The sequence below is a fragment of the Maniola hyperantus genome, chromosome 9, assembly GCF_902806685.2.
Source record: "Maniola hyperantus chromosome 9, iAphHyp1.2, whole genome shotgun sequence".
Taxonomy (NCBI): Eukaryota; Metazoa; Arthropoda; class Insecta; order Lepidoptera; family Nymphalidae; genus Maniola; species Maniola hyperantus.
In genome coordinates this window covers 12,891,337-12,919,149 of record NC_048544.1, presented here as the reverse complement: position 1 = coordinate 12,919,149, position 27,813 = coordinate 12,891,337, and the positions used below count along the sequence as shown (strand labels likewise).

The following is a 27,813-nucleotide window of genomic DNA, read 5'->3' as shown; positions in this document are numbered from 1 at the left end:
CCAGTGTGGTAGATTATGGCCAAGGTCCAAACCCAACTCATTCTGAAAGGAGAACTTTTTCTCAGTAGTGAGCCGGCAATGGGTCGATGATGACTGTAAATAAATTAATACCGGTCTAAAATTTAGACTCTATAGTGACCTTATTAACCGACTTCAAAAAAAGGAGGAGGTTCTCAATTCGACTGTATGTTTTTATTTTTTATTTTAATGTTATGTACAAGTAGGTTTTGTTTGATTCAACGATATACCTACCTACTATTGAGTAATTAAAATATTTTCATGTTAATTTTTCCGTCATCCCACTCAGGGAAATTACGTGTCAGAATACGTATTCACATGAGTATGAAGGTTAGTAAACGTGTTAAATTCAATCTTATTGCTATATTAATAAAGACTAAAATGTTATAATATCAAACACTCTCGGCTACGATCCAAAAAGGTTATAAATAAAATGCTGTTGGTCCAATGAAATCATTCTGTAGTATTGAATGGAGACGCATTGAATGTATAAACAAGAGTTATTTTTGTTAGTTCGATACATTTTCCTAAATTAAAACCTTACGTAAATACAGTAGTGTATGAACAGGATTTAAAATCAAGAAATCGGTGGAAATATTCTACGAGCCAAGTAAAACAGAAGCATAGGTACCTACACCTATCTACACTTAAATAAAACAAAAAGAAATATTCTGCAAGACAAGTTAAACAGAGCCATAAGACACGTTTAAATAAGAAAATGGATTTTACTGCTCAGGAAAAGATTGAAAATGAAAAAGTCGAAACCAGTGAAAATGGAGTGGACAGTTCAAGTCAAAAACCTCCAGTGATTCAAGCAGAGGTGGTGGAGGAAGTGGGGAATCCAGTGCAAGTGGCAGATATGATGAGTGTGATAGGATTCGGGGGGTGCCCAGCCGGGTATCATAGAGTTGGGCCTATTTGTGTACCTGATGATCAGTGATGTGATATGGTAGATGTTTCATTTTTAGGGTTCCGTACCTCAAAAGGAAACACGGAACCCTTATAGGATCACTTTGTTGTCGTCTGCCTGTCCGTCTGTCTGTCAAGAAACCTACAGGGTACTTCCCGTTGACCTAGAATCATGAAATTTGGCAGGTAGGTAGATCTTATAGCTGACATTTGGGGAAAAAACTGAAAACCGTGAATTTATGGCTAGATCACACAAAAAAAATTAAATTGTGGTCATGAACTAATAATTAGTATTTTCAACTTTCGAAGTGAGACAACTATATCAAGTGGGGTATCATATGAAAGGTCTTCACCTGTACATTCTAAAACAGATTTTTATTTATTTTTATGCATCATATTTTTTGAATTATCGTGCAAAATGTCGAAAAAATACGACTGTAGTACGGAACCCTCATTGCGCGAGCCTGACTCGCACTTGGCCGGCTTTTTACGAAAAATATGTACCTAACTATTGAGTGTAATAATATGAGTATTAATATTATGATGTAGCTGGATGCTAATCTGTTTAACTACTGTCGGTAGTATTTTTTTTAAAAGGGGTTTTTAAAACGAATCTTAAAAAGTACTTACTGTTTTTCAAAGCATAAAATAAAAATACCTGCATGAAGCGAAAGCATTTATTGCTGTGTTTTAGTACTTTCCAGTTTCCGGTTTCCAGTGGAACTCGGGCATTTAGTGCTGCCGTTCGGAATTAATCGCGGTAAAATGGATACAGGAGCGAAGATTGTCGGCAATTTGGCCTGAAACATTGGCAATAAAATTTACATCTCTATTGCACCCGCGTGTGGATATTGCGGTAGGTACCTTACCTACTTACCTATGTGAAAGGGAATTCGTTCTAAAGGCGGGTATAGACTGCTGTAACGTAACATGCAATGTAACACGCAATGAAAGAATTTACCGTCCGCATTGTCGCAATGTATCATGCAATGTAACAAAATTCCCATAGTGTGGACGCCTTGCGCGCACGAACCGTGCACACTACGCGCACGAACAGAGCATTTCAACTCGTGCGCGCCGCGATCCACCATTTGTCGGTTTTTCGCCGAACACAAAGGGGCGCGCAGTGCGCACAAAGATGCGAGTACGTACGTGCTCAGATCGTGCGCACGCTGCGTCCACACTTATGAAATGCTCCTTTCATGTTACATTGCATGTTACGTTACAGCAGTCTGTACCCGGCTTAATTCGCCTTTAGAGAACTGGACTACAAACGCAAAATAAGAATTTATTTAGTTTAGCGTACAACTGAATACCATCAGTTGTACGCTAATAATAATTATTATGATCACAATACATATCATCATCATAATCAACCCATCGCCGGCACATTACAGAGTATGGGTCTCCTCTCAGAGTGAAAAGTGTTTGGCCATATTCTACCATGTGCGGATTGGTAGACTTCACACACCTTTGAGAACATTATGGAGAACTCTCAGGCATGCAGGTTTCCTCACGAAGTTTGCCTTCACCGTTAAAGCAAGTGATATTTAATTAATTGTACATAACTCAGAAAAGTTAGAGGTGCGTGCCCGGGATTGAATCCCCGAGCTCCGATTACAAGGCGGATGTCCTAACCACTTGTCAGCTTAGTATTAGCAAAACATATTATTATGTTGAACAGGAGGTGTAGGTAGAGATTTATTTTACTAACGAAAAGAAAATCCAATTTATTTCTTAGATGATAGAGTGGGCACGACAGACCTTTTTCCTTTTTCATCTTTACTGACTTCCTATTTTTATATTCCTGAAGGAGATAGGTATGTAGGTACGTGACATATTGTTTTGCATTGATTCAATTTTCTTTCGGAGGCAGAAATTCGTCAGAAGTGATTGCGAGCTTTTTAGGGCTGGATTGGTTGGACTGTGGAACAAGTCACAAACCTATTTGCTTGTTTAGCTTCAGTAAGTATTCACAGAATTTTATAAAAATGGTCTTTACGCTCAAACATACAAAAATTAAAATTCTTGGAACCAGCGGCTTACAGATTGAATCGCTGTGTCCAAAATGTGAGATTGCATTTATAAGATGGCAGTCAGTCAGTTTATCTTACTATATGTAAAGTAAATATAACAATTATTTATTTGAAGACTTCTAAATTTTCGTTTTCCAAAAAAAATATTTTATTGTTTTTGCTTTTATTTCATACTTTAGTATTTCTTTTTTTAATTTATTTCTACTAAAAAGATAAAAAGTGGACAGGGGAGCACTTCATCTCTACAAGACAGCTCTAACAGTGACCCTTGGCAGTGGGAGAGGTTGTAAAGGGAGTAGAAAAGGTACGACAAAGGTAGAAGGTGGAACTTATGAAAATTCCTAAATAAATATTATACTTTTCCTTTTTAGGGTTCTGAAAAATCTGAAAAGCGTGGCTGGGCGGGCGGGCGGACGGACGAACGGACAGACAGACGAAGTGATCCTATAAGGGTTCCTTTGTTCCTTTTGAGGTACGGAACCATAAAAAGTGCAGCTATGTCTTATCTACTGTACCAAGCGTCATTTTATTTTTATAACCATCTACCGTAATCGAAGCACGCCGGCACACACAAGTTTGAAAGAACGTAGACGTAAATGGACGTGACTATCGAGGTTCGTAGGTACCGACCTACCCGACTTATTTCTACAGCGAGAAATAAATCTTTTTACCCATCATCATCATCATCATCATGATCAACCCATCGCCGGCTCACTACAGAGCACGGGTCTCCTCTCAGAGTGAGAAGGGTTTTTAGGCCATAGTCTACTACGCTGGCCATGTGCGGATTGGTAGACTTCACACACCTTTGAGAACATTATGGAGAACTCTTAGGCATGCAGGTTTCCTCACGATGTTTCCCTTCACCGTTAAAGCAAGTGATATTTAATTACTTAAAACGCACATAACTCCGAAAAGTTAGAGGTGCGTGCCCGGGATCGAACCCCCGACCTCCGATTAGAAGGCGGACGTCCTAACCACTAGGCTATCACAGCTTCTATCTTTTTACCCATACTACAGAGAATTCAACCTTAAGTTGGCGGGGGACATGCTTTGTTGTGATTGGTGGACTCAAAATAACGTAATCAAGACAATGTGCGAATCCTTTACGTCGATTTCGTAAAACCTGCATCAATCATTATTACAATCTTAATCTTAGATTTTTCCTGAAAGACATATTTCAGGAAAAATCTTTTCCAAAATTAAGGGAATAGCGTAAGCAGGTATAGGTACTAACTTACCTGGTAAGTTAGTACCTACCTTACTTACCTGCCGTACTTACTTGGTAAGTTAGTACGTACCTGCTTACACTGAAATATAATTATTTTCCTCATACAAAGTTTACGTTCCCTTTTGTTCCAGAGGGGAACATAAACCCTACATCATAAACGGGAGCCGCTCTCTCAGTTTCATAGTTTTATTTTTAGGCTGCGTTTACACTATACGATAGCGACGATGCGTAATGTTTGAAAGTAACCATTTGGATAGCTTCATTTACATCTTATCGCTGGTGGAAAATGGATCTTTGAAAAAACGATCCTATTGTCACACCCCTGTGAAGACGCAACCTTACGACACATTTTCACTGAAGCGGCGAAGAGTGATAGAGTAGGTATACACTCAGGTAGTGGTACCTGCAGGAATACTATAGCAATGACATTACTGATAGATAAATCTATATACAAGGAAAAGCTAATTGACTGACTGATCTATCAAGGCATAGGTCAAACTACTGGACGAATCGGGCCGAAATTTGGCATGCGGATAATTATTATGATGTAGCCATCCGCTAAGAAAGCATTTTTGAAAATTCAGCCTCTAAGGAGGTAAAATAGGGGTTTGAAATTTGGGTAGTCCACGCGGACGAAGTCGCGAGCATAAGCTAGTACCAATATAAAAAGATAATTTGAGGTGCTGGTAAACAAACGGTCTTCTGATCAAAATCCTTTTTTCTTTCTTTAATCTGGATGTTTTTGGTGCACTGAATACAAATCTGAACTCATTTGCAAGCAAAACGACCTTAAACTACTAAAATTGAGTACACAGTTCATGATTCCAATAAAAACTTGAACTTATTTCCAATCAAAACAACCTAAAATTTCGCTAAAATTGAGTCCAAAGATCGTGATTTCGATCAAAACGGTATATTTACAGTAAAGTTTCAACAGCTTTCATTCAGTTTTTTGCTCCTCCTGTATTATTTCATGCAATCACACCGTTTTGTTCGGCAGCTCCTCATATTTTAATCTCTTAATTTTATAATAATCTGATCGGTTTGACGAACACCTCTCCGCTCGTCTCTGTTGCAGTGGAAACACTCCCTTAGAAATAAGTACATAGTACTTGTGCTGACGTTATGATGTAGAAGGGCATAAAATTTCTTTATTTTGTTATTAAAAATGTTATTAGTCACTATACCTACAGTGAAAGAAAGAAAGAAAGAAAGAAAAACGTTTATTTTTTAAGGCTGTACCACACATTACCATTATTAGGTTAGGTTATCCCGGCGCCTCTTACCAGTGATGATCAGTGATGTTACCTATACCTACAGATTTGTTTTCTACTACCTAGCTTCGCTGCGCTCGGTGAAAATACTATAAAATATACTCTTAATTCTCTATCCCGCGGGAATTTAGAAAAATCCTTCCTTATTCCGACCCTGGGGACATCTCGACCGAAATAAAATCGTCCGAATGGCCGAGATGCCACGATTTTTTGGATGGTCAACTCGACCGCACTTACAAAGTATATTCGTACAACTCGATGTTGATAATTTTACTGACTCCTTATGTGCTTGCCTAGAAAGGTACCTGGAGTACTTAACATTGAAATGTATGGCTTGAAAAACTTAAAGTTTACTCTACAATTTTCAGTTAAGACTTAAGAGAAATGTTACCAATTGTACGTGAACGAAGCTCCAAGCGCTTTACTGAAGCTTGCAATTTAACGGATAATGAACAAACAAGATCCAATCTGGGATCCTTTCGACACACAGTTTTGTGTACGTTAGTCCAAAATATAAACGAAACAGACTCTTGGTAACACCACTCGATTTTACTCCTTATCTCGAACACTGTAAGGTGGATAATTTGATGAGAAATAATATATAAATTAACGAAATTGTTTGAACCAGCAAACACGCTGGAGCAAAAACAAATCTGGCTTGATTGGTTATTAAAACGGGTAAATGTGTGAAATTAATGGAACAAAATTAAAATACGGGATAACCCGTCCAACCTAAATTAAGTTATTCTGTATTTTATAAACATCCATATGGATATCAATTTTTTTTTATATTAGTATAATAATATATTATTATAAATAGTAAAACTGACTGACTGATATAATATAAACGTACACAGCTCAAACCACTAAGTCCAGAACCTACAGATTTTGATGTGGGTTGGAGAACTTTATAACTTTAACTCCTAAAACGAATTTTGAAAATTCAACGGGATTTTTTAAACCCCCGTGGACTAAGTCGCCAGGTTTTTAAAAATTATGTGGAAATTCTTTCATTTTCCGGAAGTAACCATTGTCACTCTCCAGGTAACAAAATCACGCAACCGCAGAGACGTTAGCTCTCTATGCGTGTTCTATCGCCTGTATAATGGGGAGTGCTCTGAAGAGCTTTTTGACCTCATTCCACCCTCTTTTTTCTACAACCGCACCGCGCGCCACCGTAAGGAATTTCACCCTCACCATCTGGGTGTCTGGTGCACTTCGACCGTCCGCTGCGCCAGATCCTTCTTTCCACGCACGTGCAAACTGTGGAACCAACTCCCATCGGCGGTGTTCCCACTAGATTATAACATGGGGTTATTCAAGGGGCGGACCAACAAATTCCTAAAAGGCCGGCAACGCATCGGCGGCTCCTCTGGTGCTGCAAATGTTCATGGGCGGCGGTAATCACTTAACATCAGGTGACCCGCCTGCTCGCTTGCTCGCTATATCTATTAAAAAAAAAAAAAAAAAAAAAAAAACGTCGATCCGTTACTCTGTTGCGGCGTGATCGACAGAGACTAACAAACAAAATAATTACACTTTCGCATTAATAAAATAGCAGTAGGATAGGTCTTCAATATTTACCAGTTCTAACGAAATAATAAAACTCGATAATTTGTTTTCCCATCAAACGAAGTTAAAAGTACGGCAAAGTTGGGAACGAATTTGCTGGAAAAGGAAAATCCGGTTCGTTTATCTTAGGACGTACCTATAGGAAAGTTTGCGAGAGGGGTTGAGATTGTACCATTTTTTTTTAATTTATAGAAAAATTCAAACTCTCAATCTGCACTATATTACCTAATACGACCGGTCACGACCCTTAGCCCTTACTCACAACCTTGAATGGGAAGCTGGAAGAAATCTCTGTTTAGAGATAAGCATTTCCAATGTAACTTAATTTATTATTACTTTGTAACTACAATTTTGGTACATGAAAAATAAAAATAAAATAAATAAAATAAATACAGAGTAACTAATTAAAATATTTAGTATATGTATTAGGATGTAGACATACCTAGGTATTACCTAAAGCTGTATTTATTTTACTAAAGCGCGATCGTGTGAACTCTGCCACGTGTTTGAACTTTGAAGGATGGTACAAAGGCGTTACAAATAAATTATTTAAGTAAGTACATTTGGCTTTTCCGACAAAAGAAAGGGAATTAAATTCCAGGCGACGGCGGTACGTGTTATGAGCTATACCTATGTAGGCAATCTAGATCTTCTTAGTACAATGAGAGGAGTTTAGCTGACAAAACGGTACAACTGCACAAAATTAACTGACTAAATATTACAGGAGGTGCGAAAAAATCGAATGAAAGCTGTTAAATTTTACAGGCCGTTTTGCTCAGCAATGAATTCAGATTTGTATTCAGTGGGCACAAAACAGAATAAAATTAATATGCTAACCTGATTCACATCATTCATATATTAATAGAATTTTTCGTTCGTTTCTTTGAAGGTTTGCCTTAGTAAACCTTCAAAAAATTAAAAATAAATGTCTTTCATTCGGTGATGATCACTGAGTTCGAAATGTTTTTTTTCAGGCCGTTTTGCTTAGAAATGAGTAATGAGTTAAGATTTGTATTCAGTGAGCTAAAAACGTCCAGATAAAAAAAGTATTTTGATCAGGAAGTGTAATTACTTATACCGTTTTGCTCGCTGACTCCTCACTTTGTAGTAAAAAGATCTAGATTGCCCACATATAGCTCATAACACGTACGCCGTCGCCGCTAACAGGCAAAGCTGGAATTTAATTCCCTTTCTTTTGCCGGAAAAAGGAGCTTTTCCATTTCTTACAGCCGCATTCTTGAGGGTAAAATATGTCGATTTAATCTTGCGATTTAGTTCAAGAAATAAATTGAGATAGGTAAGGCTGAAAACGCAGGATTAAGTAATTCTTACAATTGGGTATTTGCCTACTTTTGAATTTGATAAATATTATTACTTTATTATAAACTAGGATAAAAATAATGACGTACACTGAAAAAAATATTAAAATCCAACAAAGATTTACACAGTTACAGGCATTTTACTTTTGGAGTGGGAGGGTCTTCTATCCCTTTCTCGCAAAACGAAAATTTGTATGAAACCGCACGAAGCTACTATGGCATTAGTAGGTGTGACGTCAAACTGCTGTATCACTATCTCTGTCTAATCAGAAATATTTAAATGCTTACAACTTTTTTGTTATTTGATCGATTTAATTAGTTTTTCAGTTTACGTCACTATTTTTATTCTAGTTTATAACAAAGTAATAAAAAAATTGGAGTCCAATTGAGGATGAAAGTCATCGATGTATGTAAAAGTCTATGTTCTGCACTTCTGTACGATATGAGACATCATCATCATCATTCATCGACAGCAGCCTGTGCTTTTTATGTCCAACAGTGGTTGTCCACAGGTCCTGCAGCATCGATGTACTGTAGACATTCACTACTAGGTACTAAAGATGGTTTCTTGATAGATCCTCATACCTAGATTTTCATACAAATGTTATTATTGGACATTTACTTAAAAAAAAACTTGTGAAATATTTATGGAGGGTACCCTAACAATTGAATAAACAAAAGAACACAACGAAAATAAGCTGCCAAAGTAGGCACTTTGTCTTACAAAAAGATATTCTTTCAACGCATTTCGGTAGCATGTAGAGCAAACACAGACGACCGCTTTATGTCTGAGATCGATTTTAATCCAACACCGGCCGATTTTTGACGATGAGAAGCGGTGTCCGATTTTATAAATCAACGCATATCAGCTATCGTCGTCTGCGCTACTGCGTGTTCAATTTGCTTGAAATTATTATGTTTTATCCTTCTCTCCGTCACAAATCGGATCAAGTCAGCGGTCACAGTTATCTACTCCGATTTTTAAACTTCAAAAATTTATCATTCGACTCGCGAATGAGAAAGCGAATGATAAATTATACTCGTAAGTATATCATGTATGTATTCACGAGTATGTTCAATATATACACGCTTTTTATGGTGCACCAAATTAATACATTCTTTTTTACAAGATAATATTTGCGTAAATGCAATAAGTAGATTGGTTTAGTAAACGATCTATTTATCAACTATTAAAAACAAAGTAAATGACGCATTATAATCGGTTGAAGTTTTTTAAACCTTAAAGGACCACAAAATAGTAGGACTTTAGTTTTATCAATCTTATAGGACCGTTTATGTGGGACTCAGCGGTTCCGTAGTTTCCGTGTGTGTGTTGATTTTGTGTGCTATTTTCGCCGACTTTTGTTTGATACGCTAATATCGGTAGTCTGCGAAAGGCGGTAAATATGTTGAATATATTTTTCGGGTGAAATATTGTTATTATCCTTTTTCGTTATATTACACAAGACAGAAACCACTCTATTCAATTTTCTCTATGTGCGGGCGCCATTTCGGGAAATTGAATTTGAACATCTTTGGTACCTACTCGTTACTTCTGTAGCGTAGCGGAGGAAATATCTAGGTATTATTATCTAGTCCGCTTTTGACTTCTTCACGTCTTCTCTTGTCTACTCTTATTTGTCTAAGTCTAGACTCCGCTGTCCGCGTGGATTTACATTTTTGAAGATCCCATTGAAACTCTTTGATTTTCCGATGGACAGAAAGTAGCCCTAGACTTTTCTGTCCAGGGCGTCAAGTTCGGTCTGAGTCCAACTGAGCACGCCAAAGGTGTACATGAGAACGGGCATTATCCAGCCGTTATAAGATCGAACCTTATTGACGCCAGACAAAATATAACTTTTACAGATTTTGTCAGGCGGCCAAAAAAGGCCTAGCAAACAGCCTGTTTCATGTCTTTTACCCCTAGGGATTGTGACATGCCCAGGTACCGGTATGTCTCAGCTATTACTATCACTAACCCTATTATAAATGCGAAAGTGTGTATGTTTGTTGGTTTGTTGGTTTGTCCTTCAATCATGTCGCAACGGATCAACGGATCAACGTGATTTCTTGCATGGGTATAGTCAATCCTAGACCTGGAGAGTGACATAGGCTAATTTTTATCCCGAAAAATTAAAGAGTTGCCACGGAATTTTTAAAAAACCTAAATCCACGCGGATGAAGTTGTGGGCATCAGCTAGTTATTATTATTTTAAGAAAATAAGTGCTCAAAAATATTATATTTAGAAAAAATATAAAAAATATGTCTCTGAATGTAGATAAATGTTCTAAAATGTAAGATTTCATTTTCTATAATTTTTTTTAATATAAATGATTTCCATTTCGCATGTAACTGTAACTAGTTACAAAATAACAAAATAAGTTCACATTTAGTGATTCTTTCATGAAAACGTAAACATGCCTCCATTTAAATACACAAGGGTACTTCAAACTCAAACAAAATGCGCATTGGAAACTAAACACAAACATTGAAAGCTGTAAAACAAATGTAACAAACAAAGGACAAAAGCAAATACGCAATTCATAAGCTGGGTCTCTATGCAGGTGCAAGCTCGACGAGCAAGTCTTTTATTTTCATGTTCCACATACTTACTTATTCTTGAAATCTGTACGTATCCAGGCATCCATACATTTGAACAAGTTTAAATTCTAGGGGTTTTAACAGGCTTCAAAAAAGAAGGTTCTATGTATTCGATACCTTTAAATGTAAGTTCACGATTATCTCAAAGACCAATGAACCGATCACGATAATTTTTTCAATATCTTAATTTACATACTTTCGGAAAGGTTTTAAAGATCCTTAACCCTACGGCTTCGGTTGCGGGTTCGAGTCCAGAAATTATAAATTTCCTATTACCTTTTCACAGTCCGTTTTCTAAAGATAGCTATTTTTGATATGAACCTGAAATTCAAAGAGTTTTCACGGGATTTTTTATAACGTAAATTTTTTTTTGCGGGCGAAGTTGCGAGCATCATTTATCTAGTAAACTAGCTTATGCTCGCGACTTCGTCCGCGTGGACTACAAAATTTCAAATCCCTATTTCACCCCCTTAGGAGTTGAATTTTCAAAAATCCTTTCTTAGCGGATGCCTACGTCATAATAGCTATCTGCATGCCAAATTTCAGCCCGATCCGTCCAGTAGTTTGAGCTGTGCGTTGATAGATCAGTCAGTCAGTCAGTCAGTCAGTCACCTTTTCCTTTTATATATATAGATTACAATGCCAAGAAAACCTCTGTTAATATAATATTGTGAGCACGTATTTAGAAAAAACAAGCGAGAGGAAAGAGTAAGGACTTCGGCAATGAGAAACAGGTACGATAAAAAGAGATCGAGAAATGTTTGTTTACCTTTTAAGTCAGCTAGTAAAAAAATATATTTAAGAGCATAGCATTGCTCAATGTAGCGTCAATACATTTCAATTTGCTGCAATGAATGAGTCTAGGCTTGAACATTCTGATGGCGTGAGAATCGAACATGTACGTAAGTGGAATAGATGTGAAAGCTAGCAATATGCTAACATTGACCCATGATAGCGATCGATCCAGTAATGAATTTATATGGGGGACACTAATTATAAATAAGTATAGGCCTTCCAGATAGGCGAAGGATCATACATATTTAACCAGAAGACGTAGCCGGCTGTTCGAGGAACATATGCGTACTCCCACGGAAACGGAAGCCCATTGGTCCGTTTACTTCGAAATTGGAACACGTCAGTGCAAAACTTGGAACATGGCAGTGAAATAAAAAATCGATCACTTGGCCCATCAGTCCTCGTTTCATCACACGTATTTCTCGACGCTAATTTATCATATTAATCGCTTTAAATAAATTAATTTATTGCTATAGACGTTGTGAATATTCACAAGTTTATAATGAAGAAAATAAAATGGCTATAAACTTTATAAAATTATTTAGCATATAAATAGATATAGAAGTACCTAAATACAAATTGCGTAGTTAAGACTCAAAAGAATCTACCAAGGTAACGTTTACAAATAATAATTAAGTAGTTATTTGTAGATTATAGTAATAATTTTAATGTTAAAAACCTAAATCATAATAAGCGGCAGGAGGTGGCTGCATGAGAATGGAGAGGAACCGTGTAATGGAGATGCGTTATTGGAAGGACTTATGGAAGCAAAAATGATGATGATGATGATGATAATAGTATAACTTAAGGCCTTAATAAATGGTGGTTGAAATACTGATACAAATAAACATAATAATTTATGGACTCTCTTGCGAAAGGCGCGCCGGCAAGGCACTCTTAACAATACAATCAAAAGGGCTCTTGCCACCATAGATACTCCTGTGCTTATTGAGCCGGCAGGGATTGGTCGGGATGATGGCAAGAGACCTGATGGATTGACGCTGCTGCCCTGGGAAAGGGCGGAAGCCCTAATGTGGGACGCAACGTGCGTTAACACATTGACTCCATGTCATATCAGGGAGACAGCATCAAGACCGGGAGCCGTAGCAGAAATGGCTTAAACGGGTAAGCGGCGCAAGTATGCCTCTCTTATCGAGAGTTACAAGTTTATTCCGTTTGCCATGGAGACCCTGGGGCTATGGAGACTTAAATGCTTTAAAAATAATTACGAGACATTTCACCGCGGTTAATAGCTTCATCTGGTGACCAAAAGGCTGACACATTTTTTGCGCAAAAAATCAGCCTGGCTGTCTAGCCCGGAAAGCCAATCAGTATTCCTGACACCAATTCACGTGGCCATGATTTGTACAGTAATTAGATAAGGCTAGCTTAAAGTTTTATAATAGCATTTTTGATAAAAAAAAAAATTACAGATGATGACCAAAGTGAAGACGCAGGGCCTTGTGTCCGACTTAATGCCAAATATCAAGCTGATGCAAGCAGTAGGGCATTTCTTGTTTAACTATCATTCAGGTAAATAAAAAAAAACGTACATAAACATTTTAAAGTGAGATAAATGAATGCTGGGTTCTATAAATTTTGCACGCCACGTTTGGCAGAATATGTGGATGATTACCTAATTCTTAAGACCCATGTAAATAATATGCATATACCATGATATTCTGGCAAAATAAATGATTTGAAAAAAGTTCAATGGATATTTAGGTTACCAGTAAAATCATTGGTATGATAATTTACGTCTCAGAATTCTTCACTTTTAAAAATGAAGTCCTATTTTATTGCTATTTGTAGTTTTTATTTTTATTTTTATTTGTAGATTGATGTGCATTATTGTGCATTATTGTTATACTAACTATTTAAACACAATCCAATAGCTATTTTTCAAACCTGCAATGTATAGCGTGCAAAACTCGGGTCAATGCCCCGCCTACGACGCGGCATTGGCTCCGAGTGGCAAATATTTTTTTACTGACAGTATTATTATTTCAGAAAATGCAGGCATGTCGGTTCTTCTCCGCAAGGTTTACTCGAGCGTCCATGCCGTCTTGATAGTGGCCCATTACCTCTGCATGGCCGTCAACATGGCCAAGTACTCTGAAGAAGTCAACGAGTTGACCGCTAACACCATCACTGTACTCTTCTTCGCCCATTCACTTATCAAACTGCTCTTCTTCGCTGTTACATCGAAAAACTTTTACAGGTACATTTTTAATTTGTTTATATATACCTTACCTTCCTTTGTCCATTTTTTTTCTTATTCCGATACAAGTCTGACTGCAATCTCACCTGGTGGTAAGTGATGATGCAGTCTAAGATGGAAGCGGGCTAACCTGGAAGGAGTATGACAGTTTTATTCAACGGCATCGTACTGGAATGCTAAATCGCTTGTCGGCACGGCCACGGCCGAAGCCTCCCCGTTGTCGAGAAAGAAAACTCAGAGTCACACAGCCGCCAGTGTTAGGAGTTTTTACGCGTGATTAAATAAGAAATGAAGAGATCTGCAGGAGAACCAGAGTAATCGATATAGCTCAACGGGTTGCGAAGCTGAAGAAGGCAATGGGCAAGGTACATAGTTCGAAAAACCGATAGACATGCTACGTCCTAGAATGGCGACCTCACTTTGGAAAGCGCAACGTTGGTTGATCCCATTACGTGGATAGATGACATCAAACGGGTCTCAGGGAACTGCTGGTTTCAGGCGGCGAAAGACCCTGACGTGTGGAAGTCACTACAAGAGACCTATGTCCAGCAATGGATGTCTATCGGTCGACGATGACGATTTCATGTAGAGAGAGAAGATAAAATTTGGAAGATTTGAAAGGAAAAAGTGTCCGTGAAAAATTAGTTCTCAATCTCGGTTGAGTTGATATTAGGTAATACTACGCATTTATTAACTAGTAAAAACCACAGACACAGCAAATTTCAGCCTGATCTGTCCAGTAATTTGAGCTGTGCGTTTATAGATCAGTCAGTCAGTCAGTAAGCGTTTCCTTTTATATATTAAAAGATAATTTATCAAACACGCTGTATACCTACTTACTCATCGGAACTTAATAAATGGAGCCGCCATTATGTACCTACCCAGTGCAGGCGTGTTCGGCTTCAATGGAGGGTAATTACCTAGCTAGCTGAGTGTAGGCGGCATCCGGAAACCCCTCAAGCACTTCAGCTCGATTGATTTTCATATTTCTGAAGTGAATTCTATTCGTGCTTCAGAGAGCACGTTAAGCCGTGTCGGTTCCGATTTATTATCGCTAACATCTGAATCGAGTTGAAAATAATAATATAGTAGTAGGTACAGTACTTGGCAGGAAATATTGTACATCGACCTTTAGAAAGAGATAGGCGGTTTCGTAGAGCGTTGTCTCTGTCGTTGAAACCGACAAAGCACACAGGTATGAGTGACCGAGACAACGCTCTACAAAGCCAAAATCTCATACTAAAGGTCGATGTACAATATTAATCTTGTCGGCTACTGTAGGTAGGTACTCTTAGCTGAGTCGTCTGCGGAAGAACCTGAGAACCTACTGTATTGTAAGGTACCTATCTCAAAAAAGCCCCTACCATTTTGTGATCAATAGAAAGGGACGCCGTGTACACCCGCACGTCACTCGCGGATGCGGATGCGATATCCGTAATATCCTTGTTGGGTACCATTGTACACTTTTTTGCTTGGTCAGTTAGCGAACGAAGACATCAACTAGCAAAAACTCGCGTGGCACGTGCCTCTCTGATACGCCACCCTTCTGTAAAAGCTCCGCATTCATTAATGCGGGTGCGGATGACTGCATTAATGCGGATGTTCCGCATTTGCGGATGCGGATGCGAATATTCGTAACACTGTTCAGCAGTAACAAACGGCTGTACAGCAAAGATCTAATCTTCTACTGTTCAAGTTTATACCAAGGGAGGTCTGGGTTGATATATGGCTTTATGGGATTGTGGGGTCGGGCAACCCGAGTACAGTAACATTGTACGAGTTCTTAGGTGTGATAGTATCTGGGAAGATTCGTATCATTTAGGAGTGTGCTACATTTTTCTGGTTTTGTTTTGCAATGCAAAGTCGAGAGATACGAGTAAAGTATGTTATACTTAGTAGGTTATTATTATGCGTTTTATTAGTATTATTATACATTTACATTATTAGCTAAGTAGGTAGGTACATATAAATCACAAAAAATCTATCGAATTAATATAAGAAAAAAAAAACTTCTTGAAGTTTTCTTAGAAGATGGCGAAAATAAAATCATATTGTATAAGAAAGACTAGACAAAAAAAAATACAAAGAAAACAAAAACTTTTCTTATAAGGCAGAAAATGCCACAGTCTAGAAAATTAAGTAAAATAGCACACAATGGCAGTCAAGTTATCGAGTTTTCTAAGAGAATTAATTTTCACTCAATTTTCTTGTAGCCTGAGCTTACAAAGGGGCTGTAAATAGAAAAATTATTTCCTCCGAAATGGCTTTTTCATTGCCTTTATCTTGACACTTCAGATAGGACGGTGATACCAAAACACTTTCAATTAAAAACTTTGGCAGTGACGAATTTATATTTATACTAGTTGGACCTGTACCGGCTTCGCACAGGTTGCTTATTACAATTTTTGTAAGGATTTCTAATTTTTCCAACATATTACAGACGCCAGGCGAGTTTTCATCCCTAATAATCGTAATATACGTAAACCTAAATATATAAAAGGTGACTGACTGACTGACTGATCTATCAACGCACAGCTCAGACTACTGGACGGATCGGGCTGAAATTTGGCATGCAGATAGCTATTATGACGTAGGCATCCGCTAAGAAAGGGTTTTTGAAAATTCAACCCCTAAGGGGGTAAATAGGGGTTTGAAATTTGTGTAGTCCACGCGGACGAAGTCGCGAGCATAAGCTAGTAAATACTAATCTGGTACAATCAACGGGCTTCTTTTATTGTTCAGGACTCTAGCAGTATGGAATCAGTCGAACAGCCACCCGCTATTCACCGAGTCCGACGCAAGATACCATCAGCTTGCTCTAACCAAGATGCGAAGGCTGCTGTACTTCATTTGCGGGACGACCATTTTCTCTGTCACTGGTATGTAGCATCTAGCAACCACAGAGAGTTCTCCATAATGTTCTCAAAGGTAGTGATGTCTGCGAATCCGCACTTGGCCAGCGTGGCAGGCTATGGACTTAAACCCTTCTCATTCTGAGAGGAGACCCGTAGTCAGTCGGTGGTAGTGAGGGTTGTTCATGATGATGATGAATGCTGCAACTGGGCATTTTAGCTGATTATAGTGACAGAGTCAACCAATCAGAGGCGAACGAAGTCTCGACAAGTTTGTAAATAAATACCTACCTATGTAGATAGGTAGATGATTTTCTTTGATTCCGCTTTTTCCTCATGCAAAGCTTTTTCCAATAACATTCAGAAATGTCTGCCGGAAGTTATCTGTATCTATTAGCCTTCAGAAATTTAGGTTCGCTCACTTGTAAAGAAACTTGTATCATTATAATTTGAACTCTCCTAATAAATGGAATTTTTTATATAAGATCATTTAGAAATGGGGTTCCAACAAAAAAAGTACCTACACCTAATTAATATAAACGACTTTGTCCGCGTGGATTCAGGTATTTATAAAGCGCGTAGGAGCTCTTTGATTATTCGCGATAAAAAGTCCCCTTTCATGCAAAAAAAAACACGTCGATCCGTCATTCCGTTGCAGCGTGATCGAAGGACAAACCAACAGACAAACTTTTGCGTTTATGATCTGGGTAGTGATTGTACATGTCATTATACTTAAATAGTTTTTAATTTTTGTTCAAAAGAGTTTATTCATCATTCATATAGTAGGTATGTAAAAGTCGTTCATAAGGAGTAGTATATTTTGAGGAATTTAGAATAAGAATCTAATCTTTCTAAATCTTTTGTTTAGAATCCTATTCCGGATTACATTGTATCGGTGATAGCTTAGTGGTTAAGACGTCGGTCTCATAGTCGTAGGGTCGAAGGTTCAATCCAGGGCATGCACCTCTAACTTTTCCGAGTTTGTGCGTTTTAAGCAATCAAGATCTCTTGCTTGAAAGGTGAAGGAAAACATCGTGAGGAAACCTGAGAGTTCTCCATAATCGCTCATTATATGATAATAATGCTCTCAAAGGTGTGTGAAGTCTACTAATCCTCACTGGGCAGCGTTTCTGCCAATATTACAATAAGTATAGGTAGTTGTAGAAGAAAAAAAACAGTAAAAAAAACAGTAGGTATAGGTACAATGAATGAATGATAAAATTTAAGATTGAATGAGTACAAGCCTTTTACTATTCTTTAATTTTAAGTATTTTAATACCGTGTTTTTTTGTTGTATTTTTATTTTCATTTGTTAACCTTGTATAATCTGTTCTTTGTTTTTAAAATTTAAAGTTAGTAATGTTGTATATTTATAATTTTTATAATAAGTAGGCATAATTTAATGCGCAGAAGTACACATTGAGCGTCAAACCTCTGTGGTTTTTTTTGCAATACGTGCTACCGAAATTTTTTTTTTGTATGTTGATAATAAATTAAAAAAAAGAAAGGTAGGTAGTTGTATCCAAAAATATCTCGCATGTTATATCTACCTATGTAATGTTTCTAGCCTGGGTCACGATCACATTCTTCGGTGACTCTGTCCGTTTCCTGGTAGACAAGGAGACAAATGAAACCCTCACGGAAGAAGTTCCGAGATTACCACTCAAGGCTTGGTACCCGTTTAACGCTATGAGTGGAACTATGTACATTGCTGCGTTTGCTTTTCAGGTAATAATTAATCTAAGCCTTATTCTTACAGATTTTTTTCTTTTGATTCATCTAGGAATATTACCAACAGTTTGATCCTGGCATATTGATTGACCTGTCTTTTACCTTTCCTCCTCAGAGGACACTCTAGTGGTAATAACCGGTGACAAAGGGGTTGAATTTTCACAAATCCTTTCTTAGTGGATGTGTACGTCATATTTCATAGTTATCTGCATGCCAAATTTCAGCCTGATCCGTCCAGTAGTTCGAGCTGTGCGTTGATAGATCAGTCAGTCAGTCACCATTTTCTTTTATATATTACTAGCTTATGCTCGTGATTTCATCCGCGTGGACTACACAAATTTCAAACCCCTATTTCACCCCCTTAGGAGTTGAATTTTCAAAAATCCTTTCTTAGCGGATGCTTACGTCATAATAGTTATTTGCATGCCAAAATTTAGCCCGATCCATCCATTAGTTTGAGCTGTGCGTTGATCTATCAAAAGTCACCTTTTCCTTTTATATATTTGGTTTTAGATTATGACTACTGCACCATATGTGTTTTAGATCTACTGGCTCCTCTTCTCGATGGCCATCGCAAATCTGCTGGACGTGATGTTCTGCTCCTGGCTGATCTTTGCCTGCGAACAGCTGCAGCACCTGAAGGCCATCATGAAACCGCTGATGGAGCTCAGCGCTTCGCTGGACACATATAGACCTAACACTGCTGAGCTGTTTAAAGTGAACTCTAGCGGTAAAAATATTTTGTTAACCATATAAATAGACAGTTTATCATCATCATCAACATGATCAACCCATGGCCGGCTCACTACAGAGCACGGGTCTCATCTCAGAATGATAAGGGTTTTGGCCATAGTCTACCACGCTGGCCATGTGCGGATTGGTAGACTTCACACACCTTTGAGAACATTATGGAAAACTCTCAGACATGCAGGTTTCCTCTCGATGTTTTTCTTCACCGTTAAAGCAAACTAAATTAAATTAATTAATTAAATTAATTTAATTAATTAAATTAATTAAAACGCACATAACTCCGAAAGTTAGAGGTGCGGGCCCGGGATCGTACCCCTGACCTCCGATTAGAAGGTGGACGTCCTAACCACTAGGCTATCACAGCTTATATCATCATCATTAGCCAATGTGTATTTATATCTACTGCTTCATATAAACCTCGAGTATGCTGATATAGCCTTGTCAAAATTCAAAGTAATTTTCCACTCAACCAAGCAGACTCTGGTTACTTATCGATACCATGCTAGAAGAAACAACAAACAACGTTATGAAGTTTCATCATCATCAACCGATAGACGTCCACTGCTGGATATAGGTATCTTGTAGGGACTTCCACACGCCACGGTCATGCGCCGCCTGAATCCAGCAGCTCCCTGCGACTCGTCTGATGTCGTCCTTCCACCTAGTGGTCTTCCAACACTGCGCCTTATGAAGTTTATGTAAAGTAAATGTATCTTTGCAGAAAAATCCCCAATCACCGAAAAGATACCAGATCCAATCGACATGGACATCAGGGGCATATATTCAACTCAGCAAGATTTCGGTATGACGTTACGCGGTGCTGGCGGCAGGCTGCAGACTTTTGGACAGAATCCTAACAATCCCAATGGACTAAGTCAGAAGCAAGAAATGTTAGCGCGCTCTGCTATCAAATATTGGGTTGAAAGGCACAAACATATTGTGAGGTTAGTAAAGAAAGCTTCATCTTTATTCAAAGTGAAGTCCTTAATGAACATTAAGTATACCTTGTCTTAAGCTACGGTGTAATCGGGTTTAAATAAACTGTGACGCCAGTTAAAATGTTCGGGGTGATAACGTGAAATGTCTTAGGAAAATCATTCTAATGGGACTATTAGACTAGACTATAATGTTAAATTTTTTTAAATTCATATTTTTGCAAAAAAGACAGTTTTATCTGTCTTGGTATCAATTGATTCCCTTTTAGTAAACGAAAAACATTATTTAAGACCGATTGAGGTTATATTTTAATTAAAAGTTTGCAAAAATATTGAATACATTTCATATCATTACTTTCACAATTATCATTTCTACATTCTTTTCCTGGTAAATTGTCTGGTGGCCTTATCATCTTAATAATGAAGTTTTTCTTAACTACTTATTATCTTTGTGTTTCTCAGATTAGTGTCTTCTATAGGGGACACCTATGGAACTGCTCTATTATTCCACATGCTGGTATCTACGATCACCTTAACATTGCTGGCTTATCAAGCTACTAAGGTAACTCTTTTCTGTTCTTAATATATACTACAAACACAGTTAATATTTTTACACGTGTACAAATTGCTAACAATAATATTAGTTAAATAAATTTAAGTCTTTGATTTTTTCAAATCTAGAGAAGTTCACCTTTCCATCTTCATCTAGATTGATACGTTTTATATCATCCCGGTATTTTTCTAGATCAATGGATTGAACGTGTACGCTTTCACTACGATTGGTTATCTGAGCTACACACTCGGCCAAGTGTTTCACTTCTGCATCTTTGGAAACAGGCTTATTGAAGAGGTAGCTAGACTTAAATTCATAGCTAGATTTCCTATAATCTAATCTTTGAGATAAAAAGTTTAAAAATTCTCCTTTGGTCGCATTGACCAAAATTCGGTCAGGAAAAGGATATTGTATATTTGGTGTAATCTGGTTATTCTAAGCTTCAAAATTTGGAACAGCAGCAGTGGTGCAAAGTTGCATGTCTATCGATATTCTACAGGAAAGCGTGCCCAAGAACATTTTGACCTGGTTCCTCCTTCACCTTTCTACTATCGCACCATACCTAAGGTGTGCACCCATACCCAGACGGATGCATTCAGGCATTCTACGGACACGTACGAAGTGATTTTCCTCCTCTTTTCTAATTCAAACTGTTAGTATATGGAACGGCCTTCTGGTATCAGTTTTCCCCTCCACTTTTAACATGGGTACCTTCAAGTGACGAGTGATTAGGCATTTTCTGGCAAGCGCGCTCCATGTTAGGCTGCATTATCACTTGCCAGCAGCTCTGATTGCAGCCAAGCGGTAGTCTATAAATTAAAAAAAACCGGCTAAGTGCGAGTCAGGCTCGCGCAACGCGGGTTCCGTACTAAAATCGTATTTTTTCGACATTTTGCACGATAATTCAAAAACTATGATGCATAAAAATGAATAAAAATCTGTTTTAGGATGTGCAGGTAAAACCCTTTCATATGATATCCCACTTGATACAGTTATGTTACTTTGAAAATTAAAATACTAATTATTAGTTAGACCACAATTTTTTTTTGTATGATGTAACCACAAATTCACGGTTTTCAGATTTTTCCCCAAATGCCAGCTGCAAGACCTACCTACCTGCCAAATTTCATGATTCTAGGTCTACGGGAAGTACCCTGTAGGTTTCTTGACAGACAGACAGACAGACCACAAAGTGATCCTATAAGGGTTCCGTTTTTCCTTTTGAGGTACGGAACCCTAAAAACATACTTGGTGCACTTCACAGAGCTCATCGGTAATGGAAGCAGCGTACTCCTGCCAGTGGTACGACGGGTCTGAGGAGGCGAAGACCTTCGTGCAGATCGTCTGTCAGCAGTGCCAGAAGGCCATGAGCATCTCTGGCGCTAAGTTCTTCACTGTCTCTCTGGATTTATTCGCATCTGTAAGTATGATTTAAAACAATAATACCTCGTTATTATTATCAGAAGTCGGTAAAAAAATGAAATATTTTTATTTTATTTATTTAAAACAGCTTATATTGTAATTTAAAAAAACATATGTAAAAAACTGGACAAGTGCGAGTCGGACTCGCACGTGAGGGGTTCTGTACCATTGTACACTTAGATGCGTATGCACAGTTTATTATTTTTTAATTTGTATGGCGGTCATTTTAAAATCTCCATCTTGGTTTTTATTATTTGTTGTTGTAGCGGCAAAAGAAATACCTGAAATACCTTTACACTAACAATTTCAACTCTCTACCTATTACGGTTCATGAGATACAGTATAGTCCGCTGACAGACAGACGAACAGACAAACGGACGAATAGCCCTAATAAGGTTTAGATCAGTTAAGAACTTACTGAACTAAAATTGATACAAATAATAATAAAGTTACAATAACAGCAGCAAAAAAAATTAGTTTATGTAACTAATTTTTTTTGTAATGCCTGTAAGAAAACTGTATTTATTTCTGCAACTTTTCATTTGAAAATAAAATCAACAATGATATCGATGATCTCGAAAATCACAGTGTTTTATCGAAAGTGGTACTTACTAAATTATCACATCACGGTAAAAATAGAATACAGTCGACTCTCGAAGTTATCACGAGTTCCCTACAAAATCTTTATATTTCGAACTAAATCAATACATTTGTATGCACCTGGTAATTCTGTGCTGTTCACAAAAGGTTATTAACGAAAGAACGAACTTGATTCAATTAATGTTAGCTATAAAATTGCAAAATATAATTATTTTCATACATATTTGTACATACTCAAACGAAATCCTAAAAAAGGTTGAAATATACAGTTTTAAAATTTTGTAACTCTGAACTAAGTAGTATATGTGAAATAAACAGCTATAAAAGTGATAATTGTTATGTTGTTGTTACTTCCATTTCGAAAACAGCAATTTAAACACATTTCTACATTAAAACGAACACTTCATTGTTATTATTTGCACGACGCGACGCCATTCAGCTCTTCGGTGGAGCAAACAGTAGGTACAAGTTTCTAACAAACTTACTGTACACAAAGTCTTTCTATTTTGTTCGTAATGTTGAGGACATATTACTCGTGAGAAGCGGATAACAGTCGTAAAGATGTTTTATTTTATTAAAACATCTGCACAATAAAATGATAATATATTTTAGTAATCCACGTTTTAATATTGCCAGGTGCATTGAAAACAAAACATATGCTTGGAAATTAGTACAACAATGGAACTTTTGTTTAGATTATAGAGATTAGAAATTACAATTTATGGGATTTAATGTTCAATTTAATCCATATAGAGGATGGCCAAAGGAGAGAATTTTGTCCCTATACAATTATGACCATTGTAAAATAGGAACAAATCAATATGCATTCATTATCGGCCGTCGTCTGAGGGAAAGAGGCTGCGATCCGCGCTCTGGGGCCTACCTGGTCCAAAGGTTGTCCATCGCCATTCAGCGTGGCAATAGTGCCAGCTTAATGGGCACCTTTGGCTCAGGGGAAACCATGGGTGGTCTTTTTGACGACCTTATTAGTGGGTAATTATTTATATTTAATTTTAGTTTTTATTTTTAAGTTTGACATGTGTTATTTATATGCATTCTATTCATGTACACCACAAGTTGTGGTGGGCTGATACAAAAAAATTGTCTCCTTTGAAACAATAAATCTGATTTTTAAAATTTACCTAGATTTTTTTAACGTTTAAGCTATCGCGAATAATATCTATTATAAATATAGCTGATACCTACCAGCTGGACTCACATGGTTAGTCGAAGTAAGGCGGTTTCAAATCCATCCAGGGTCCTTTTTCAAAATTCAATCGGTATTAGCTATATTTACAACATAATTTATTTCTTGCTCAGAAACTTACAACCAAAGTACTAGATCTTATTACCGCTACCTCCTATCATTGTATCCCTACCCTTGTACAGTGGTTTGGGAAAACAGCAAGATTTATTGTTTTAAGTAACAAACAAGCGGGTGATTTCCCTTGCCTCCTTCCCCTGTAGTCGTATCGCTGATTGATTGTACTGCGGTCACTAAAATATTTGCTACAATTTCATTGTCGTTTGTGACTTCGACTTTTTTACGAGCAATTAATTTTTCGTTTCGTGTTTCATGCTTGTTTGTGAAATTTTCGAGGGCATAAATATCAGTGTTCGGGATTAAGCTCAATTGTATCATGTTTTTAGGGTTCCGTACCTCAAAAGGAAAAACGGAACCCTTATAGGATCACTTTGTTGTCTGTCTGTCTGTCTGTCGGTATGTCAAGAAACCTACAGGGTACTTCCCGTTGACGTAGACCTCTTTGGCAGGTAGGTAGGTCTTATAGCAGACATTCGGGGAAAAATCTGAAAACCGTAAATTTGTGATCACACAAAAAATTTAAATTGTGGTCATGAACTAATAATTAGTATTTTCAGTTTTCGAAGTAAGATAACTTAGATATCAAGTGGGGTATCATATGAAAGGTCTTCACCTTTGCATTGTAAAACAGATTTTTAGGCATCATAGTTTTGAATTATCGTGAAAACTGTCGAAAAAATAAGACTGTAGTACGGAACCCTCGTTGCGCGAGCCTGACTCGCACTTGGCCGGTTTTTTTTAAATAAGTACATTTACAGTAAATTCTTTTATGAAAATTTGTTATACCTTTTCTAAAATAAGTAAAAGTAGGTTTCTGCTTTGATCGTTTTTTTACAAATTGAATACCTAATAATATTGTTTCTTGAAGAGATTTTTATATTCCACGATCTTCAGCGGCAGCGGCTCCTTGCGACTCGTGTGATGTCGTCTGTTATACAGAGTGTAACCAGAACGCCAGTAATAACGAAGACAGGTGACAGTACTGATGATCAGTGATATGATATCACCAAAAAAACGCGAAAAAAATTCCTGTATTTTCAAAAATTTCGCGATAAGTATATTGCAAACATCTGTCTGACGCTAGCGTTCAACGAACGTTCCTAAGTAGGCCACCAGGAGTCAATGCCGTGTCGTAGGTAGGGCATTGACCCCAGTTTTGAACTCTATACATTGCGGGTTTGAAAAACACTAAATCACTAAAACTACAAAACGAGGCAAATAATTATTGGTATTGGATTGTGTTTAGGTATTATAACAATAACGTTAAGTTTTTGCTAGCGTTCCGGTTACACCCTGTGTTGTGGGTGTTTCTTCTAACTGTACTTTCTATTCCGGGTGCGCTATTCCACAACATTGGATCCCAACGTCTATAGGTGATTCGTGTTATGAGAGACACCCTTTGCAACTCGAGCTTTGCAAGTTGTAGGCAGAGATTTATAGAGCTTTGACATTCCTCAGGCTTACGTCAGAGTTAAAACGAGACAGATCTGTGTATAAGACATAAAGCTATCTTGTTTTAACGATAAGTCAAAGTATGCTTTATTAAAGATTTCTCCCGTATAGATGATCTCTATGATGACTGCTTTGGTAGACACTCCCACAGATTTCCTTATATTTTCTGATTTGATCACTAACTACATATTATTTATTTGTTCCCAGGTACTTGGTGCTGTTGTCACATATTTCATGGTTTTGGTGCAACTTAAATAATTTCTACAGTAGATTCTTAAATAGTATAAAAGCATTTATATTATTGTGTGATCAATGATTATACTTACGGCGACTCATCCGATCTGAGTCCGTGAAAATACGTTCCGAAGTAGTCATACAACTATTTGTATGGTAGATTATGACATGTAGCGTAGATATTTGTTATATCCGTATTTTCACGGATTCGGATCGGATGAGTGCGTGATCGCTCTTACTTTATACTTGTCAGCAATGATGCTGATTGATAAATATAATAAATTTTTCTATTAATTATTACAATAATTTATTATTATTGCAGGAACATTAAATCATCATCATCATTGTCATAAATGTGTTTGGCATAAGAACCAATAAAATAAAATAATGGTCACGACTCGTAATATAAATGCTAAAAAGTGTGTTTATTTGTTGGTTTGTTCCTCAATCACGTCGCAACGGAGGCCGGTGCAATTGGTCGGGACACCCGACACCGGGACACTCGGGGTCCCGGACGTAAAATTAAAACTAACACGTAACAAAACGAGACGAAGGCGTCGGCGGTGGTCGCATTTATAAAATTAGTATGAAAGTATGGAATATTAATCACTCCTCACTGACACCACATTAGTATCTAGGTAGGTACATTGCACCCATGCGAAGCCGGGGCGGGTCGCTAGCTATAATAATATAAATGCGAAAGTGTGCCTTTTATATATTTAGATGTCAGTGGGTAGGTAAGTAAATAAATTGAAAATTATTATCGCTATAAATTAATTAATTAGTAAACAAAGTTCCTGTTCGCTCCCGGCGGCACCAGGAACATCGGAAAACAATTTCGATGCGGTAGTTACCTACATATCCACTACTTTGCTATTTTAAAACGAGTCTTTATTTCGTGATTATTAACTCTTCTCTATATAATATATAAAAATGAATCGCTGAATGTGTTGCTGATCGCAAATCTCGGGAACAGCTGAACTGATTTCGCTAATTCTTTTTTCATAATATTCCTTGAAGTACGGGGATGATTCTCACGGAGAGAAAAAATTTAAAAAATCCTGAAAAATAATCGACTGTTAGGCGGTACGAAGTTCGCCGTGCCAGCTAGTTAGGTACTTATAGATACTTACTAGCCCCTCATTCCAGAAGCAGGCATTTTTATTTTATTTGGTACGATAAGATAATTTAACCAAATGAAAGATTATCATTATCAACCGATAGACATCTATCTACTGTTGGACATATTATGACATAGGTATCTTGTAAGGAGTTCCACACGCCTTCTTGCAACGCCTGAATCCAGCGACTCCCTGTGATTTGGTTGATATCATCTGTCCACTTAGTGGTCGCCATTCCTAGCATCTTGGGTCGTCTAAACGTCGTCAAAACGTCTATCGGTCTTACTAATCACGTACCCTGCCCATTGCCACTTAACAAAACAACAATAATCTTCAGCTTCGCAACCCGTTCAGCTACGAGTATGTCGGTTATTCTGGTTCTCCTACGGATCCCTCATTTCTGATTTGATCGCGTAGAGAAAAGGTAAGGTTGTCAAAGGATACCTTTTCGAACAAGAGTTTGGGCTGCCGCACTTAAAGTATGAAAATTTTATCAATTAAGTTTTATAGCATACCTACCTACAATAAAAGCTAAAGCATATACTAAAGGAAATGAAAATAAAATTTTCATTTCATCTTCATTTCATTTCATACACTAAAACCGGGATTTAATATGTGAAATATCAACCTTTAGATCGTCGCTTCTTTGCGAAAGCAATTTTGTCTGTCTTTCATTTCAGCTTAATGAATAATAATGTTATGGAATATCAGTTGCGATCAATTTTAGCATATTGCCTATAAGATTGATTGCTTCCAAGTGTACGGTCTACCTTACTTAACCTACCGATTGTAGGATTATAATAGAAATCAAAAATAATAACAAAACATAATCTGATGATCTAATGATAAATAATAATAGATG

The 27,813-nt window shown here is 37.3% G+C and overlaps 2 protein-coding genes across 3 annotated transcripts in view; both read left to right on the top strand.

The window, feature by feature from the left end:
* LOC117985277 (terpene synthase-like) overlaps positions 1–27,813 on the top strand; it is a 383,491-nt gene that overhangs the window by 270,167 nt on the left and 85,511 nt on the right. The gene's annotated exons all lie outside the window — the stretch shown is intronic.
* Orco (odorant receptor co-receptor) lies at positions 489–26,199 on the top strand. Of its 2 annotated transcripts, none has more exons than XM_069500870.1 (11): positions 489–1,783; positions 13,190–13,289; positions 13,767–13,977; positions 16,720–16,856; positions 18,397–18,557; positions 19,104–19,290; positions 20,032–20,254; positions 20,708–20,807; positions 20,991–21,095; positions 22,063–22,218; positions 25,804–26,199. In XM_069500870.1, the coding sequence occupies exons 2-11, from the start codon at positions 13,190–13,192 to the stop codon at positions 25,852–25,854; spliced, it is 1,431 nt and encodes a 476-aa protein (XP_069356971.1). In that variant the 5' UTR covers positions 489–1,783; the 3' UTR covers positions 25,855–26,199. The 2 variants fall into 2 exon arrangements, with proteins under 2 accessions (XP_069356971.1, XP_034828070.1); XM_034972179.2 differs by lacking the exon at positions 489–1,783 and adding an exon at positions 11,424–12,368.

What these genes read in the sequence shown, in the direction of transcription:
- Orco (XM_069500870.1), top strand. Translation starts at nt 13,190, where the DNA reads ATGATGACCAAAGTGAAGACGCAGGGCCTTGTGTCCGACTTAATGCCA. An exon ending in TTGCTGCGTTTGCTTTTCAG is followed by an intron (nt 18,558 to 19,103) that starts GTAATAATTAAT and finishes TATGTGTTTTAG; the next exon opens with ATCTACTGGCTCCTCTTCTC. An exon ending in TGGCTTATCAAGCTACTAAG is followed by an intron (nt 20,808 to 20,990) that starts GTAACTCTTTTC and finishes GTATTTTTCTAG; the next exon opens with ATCAATGGATTGAACGTGTA.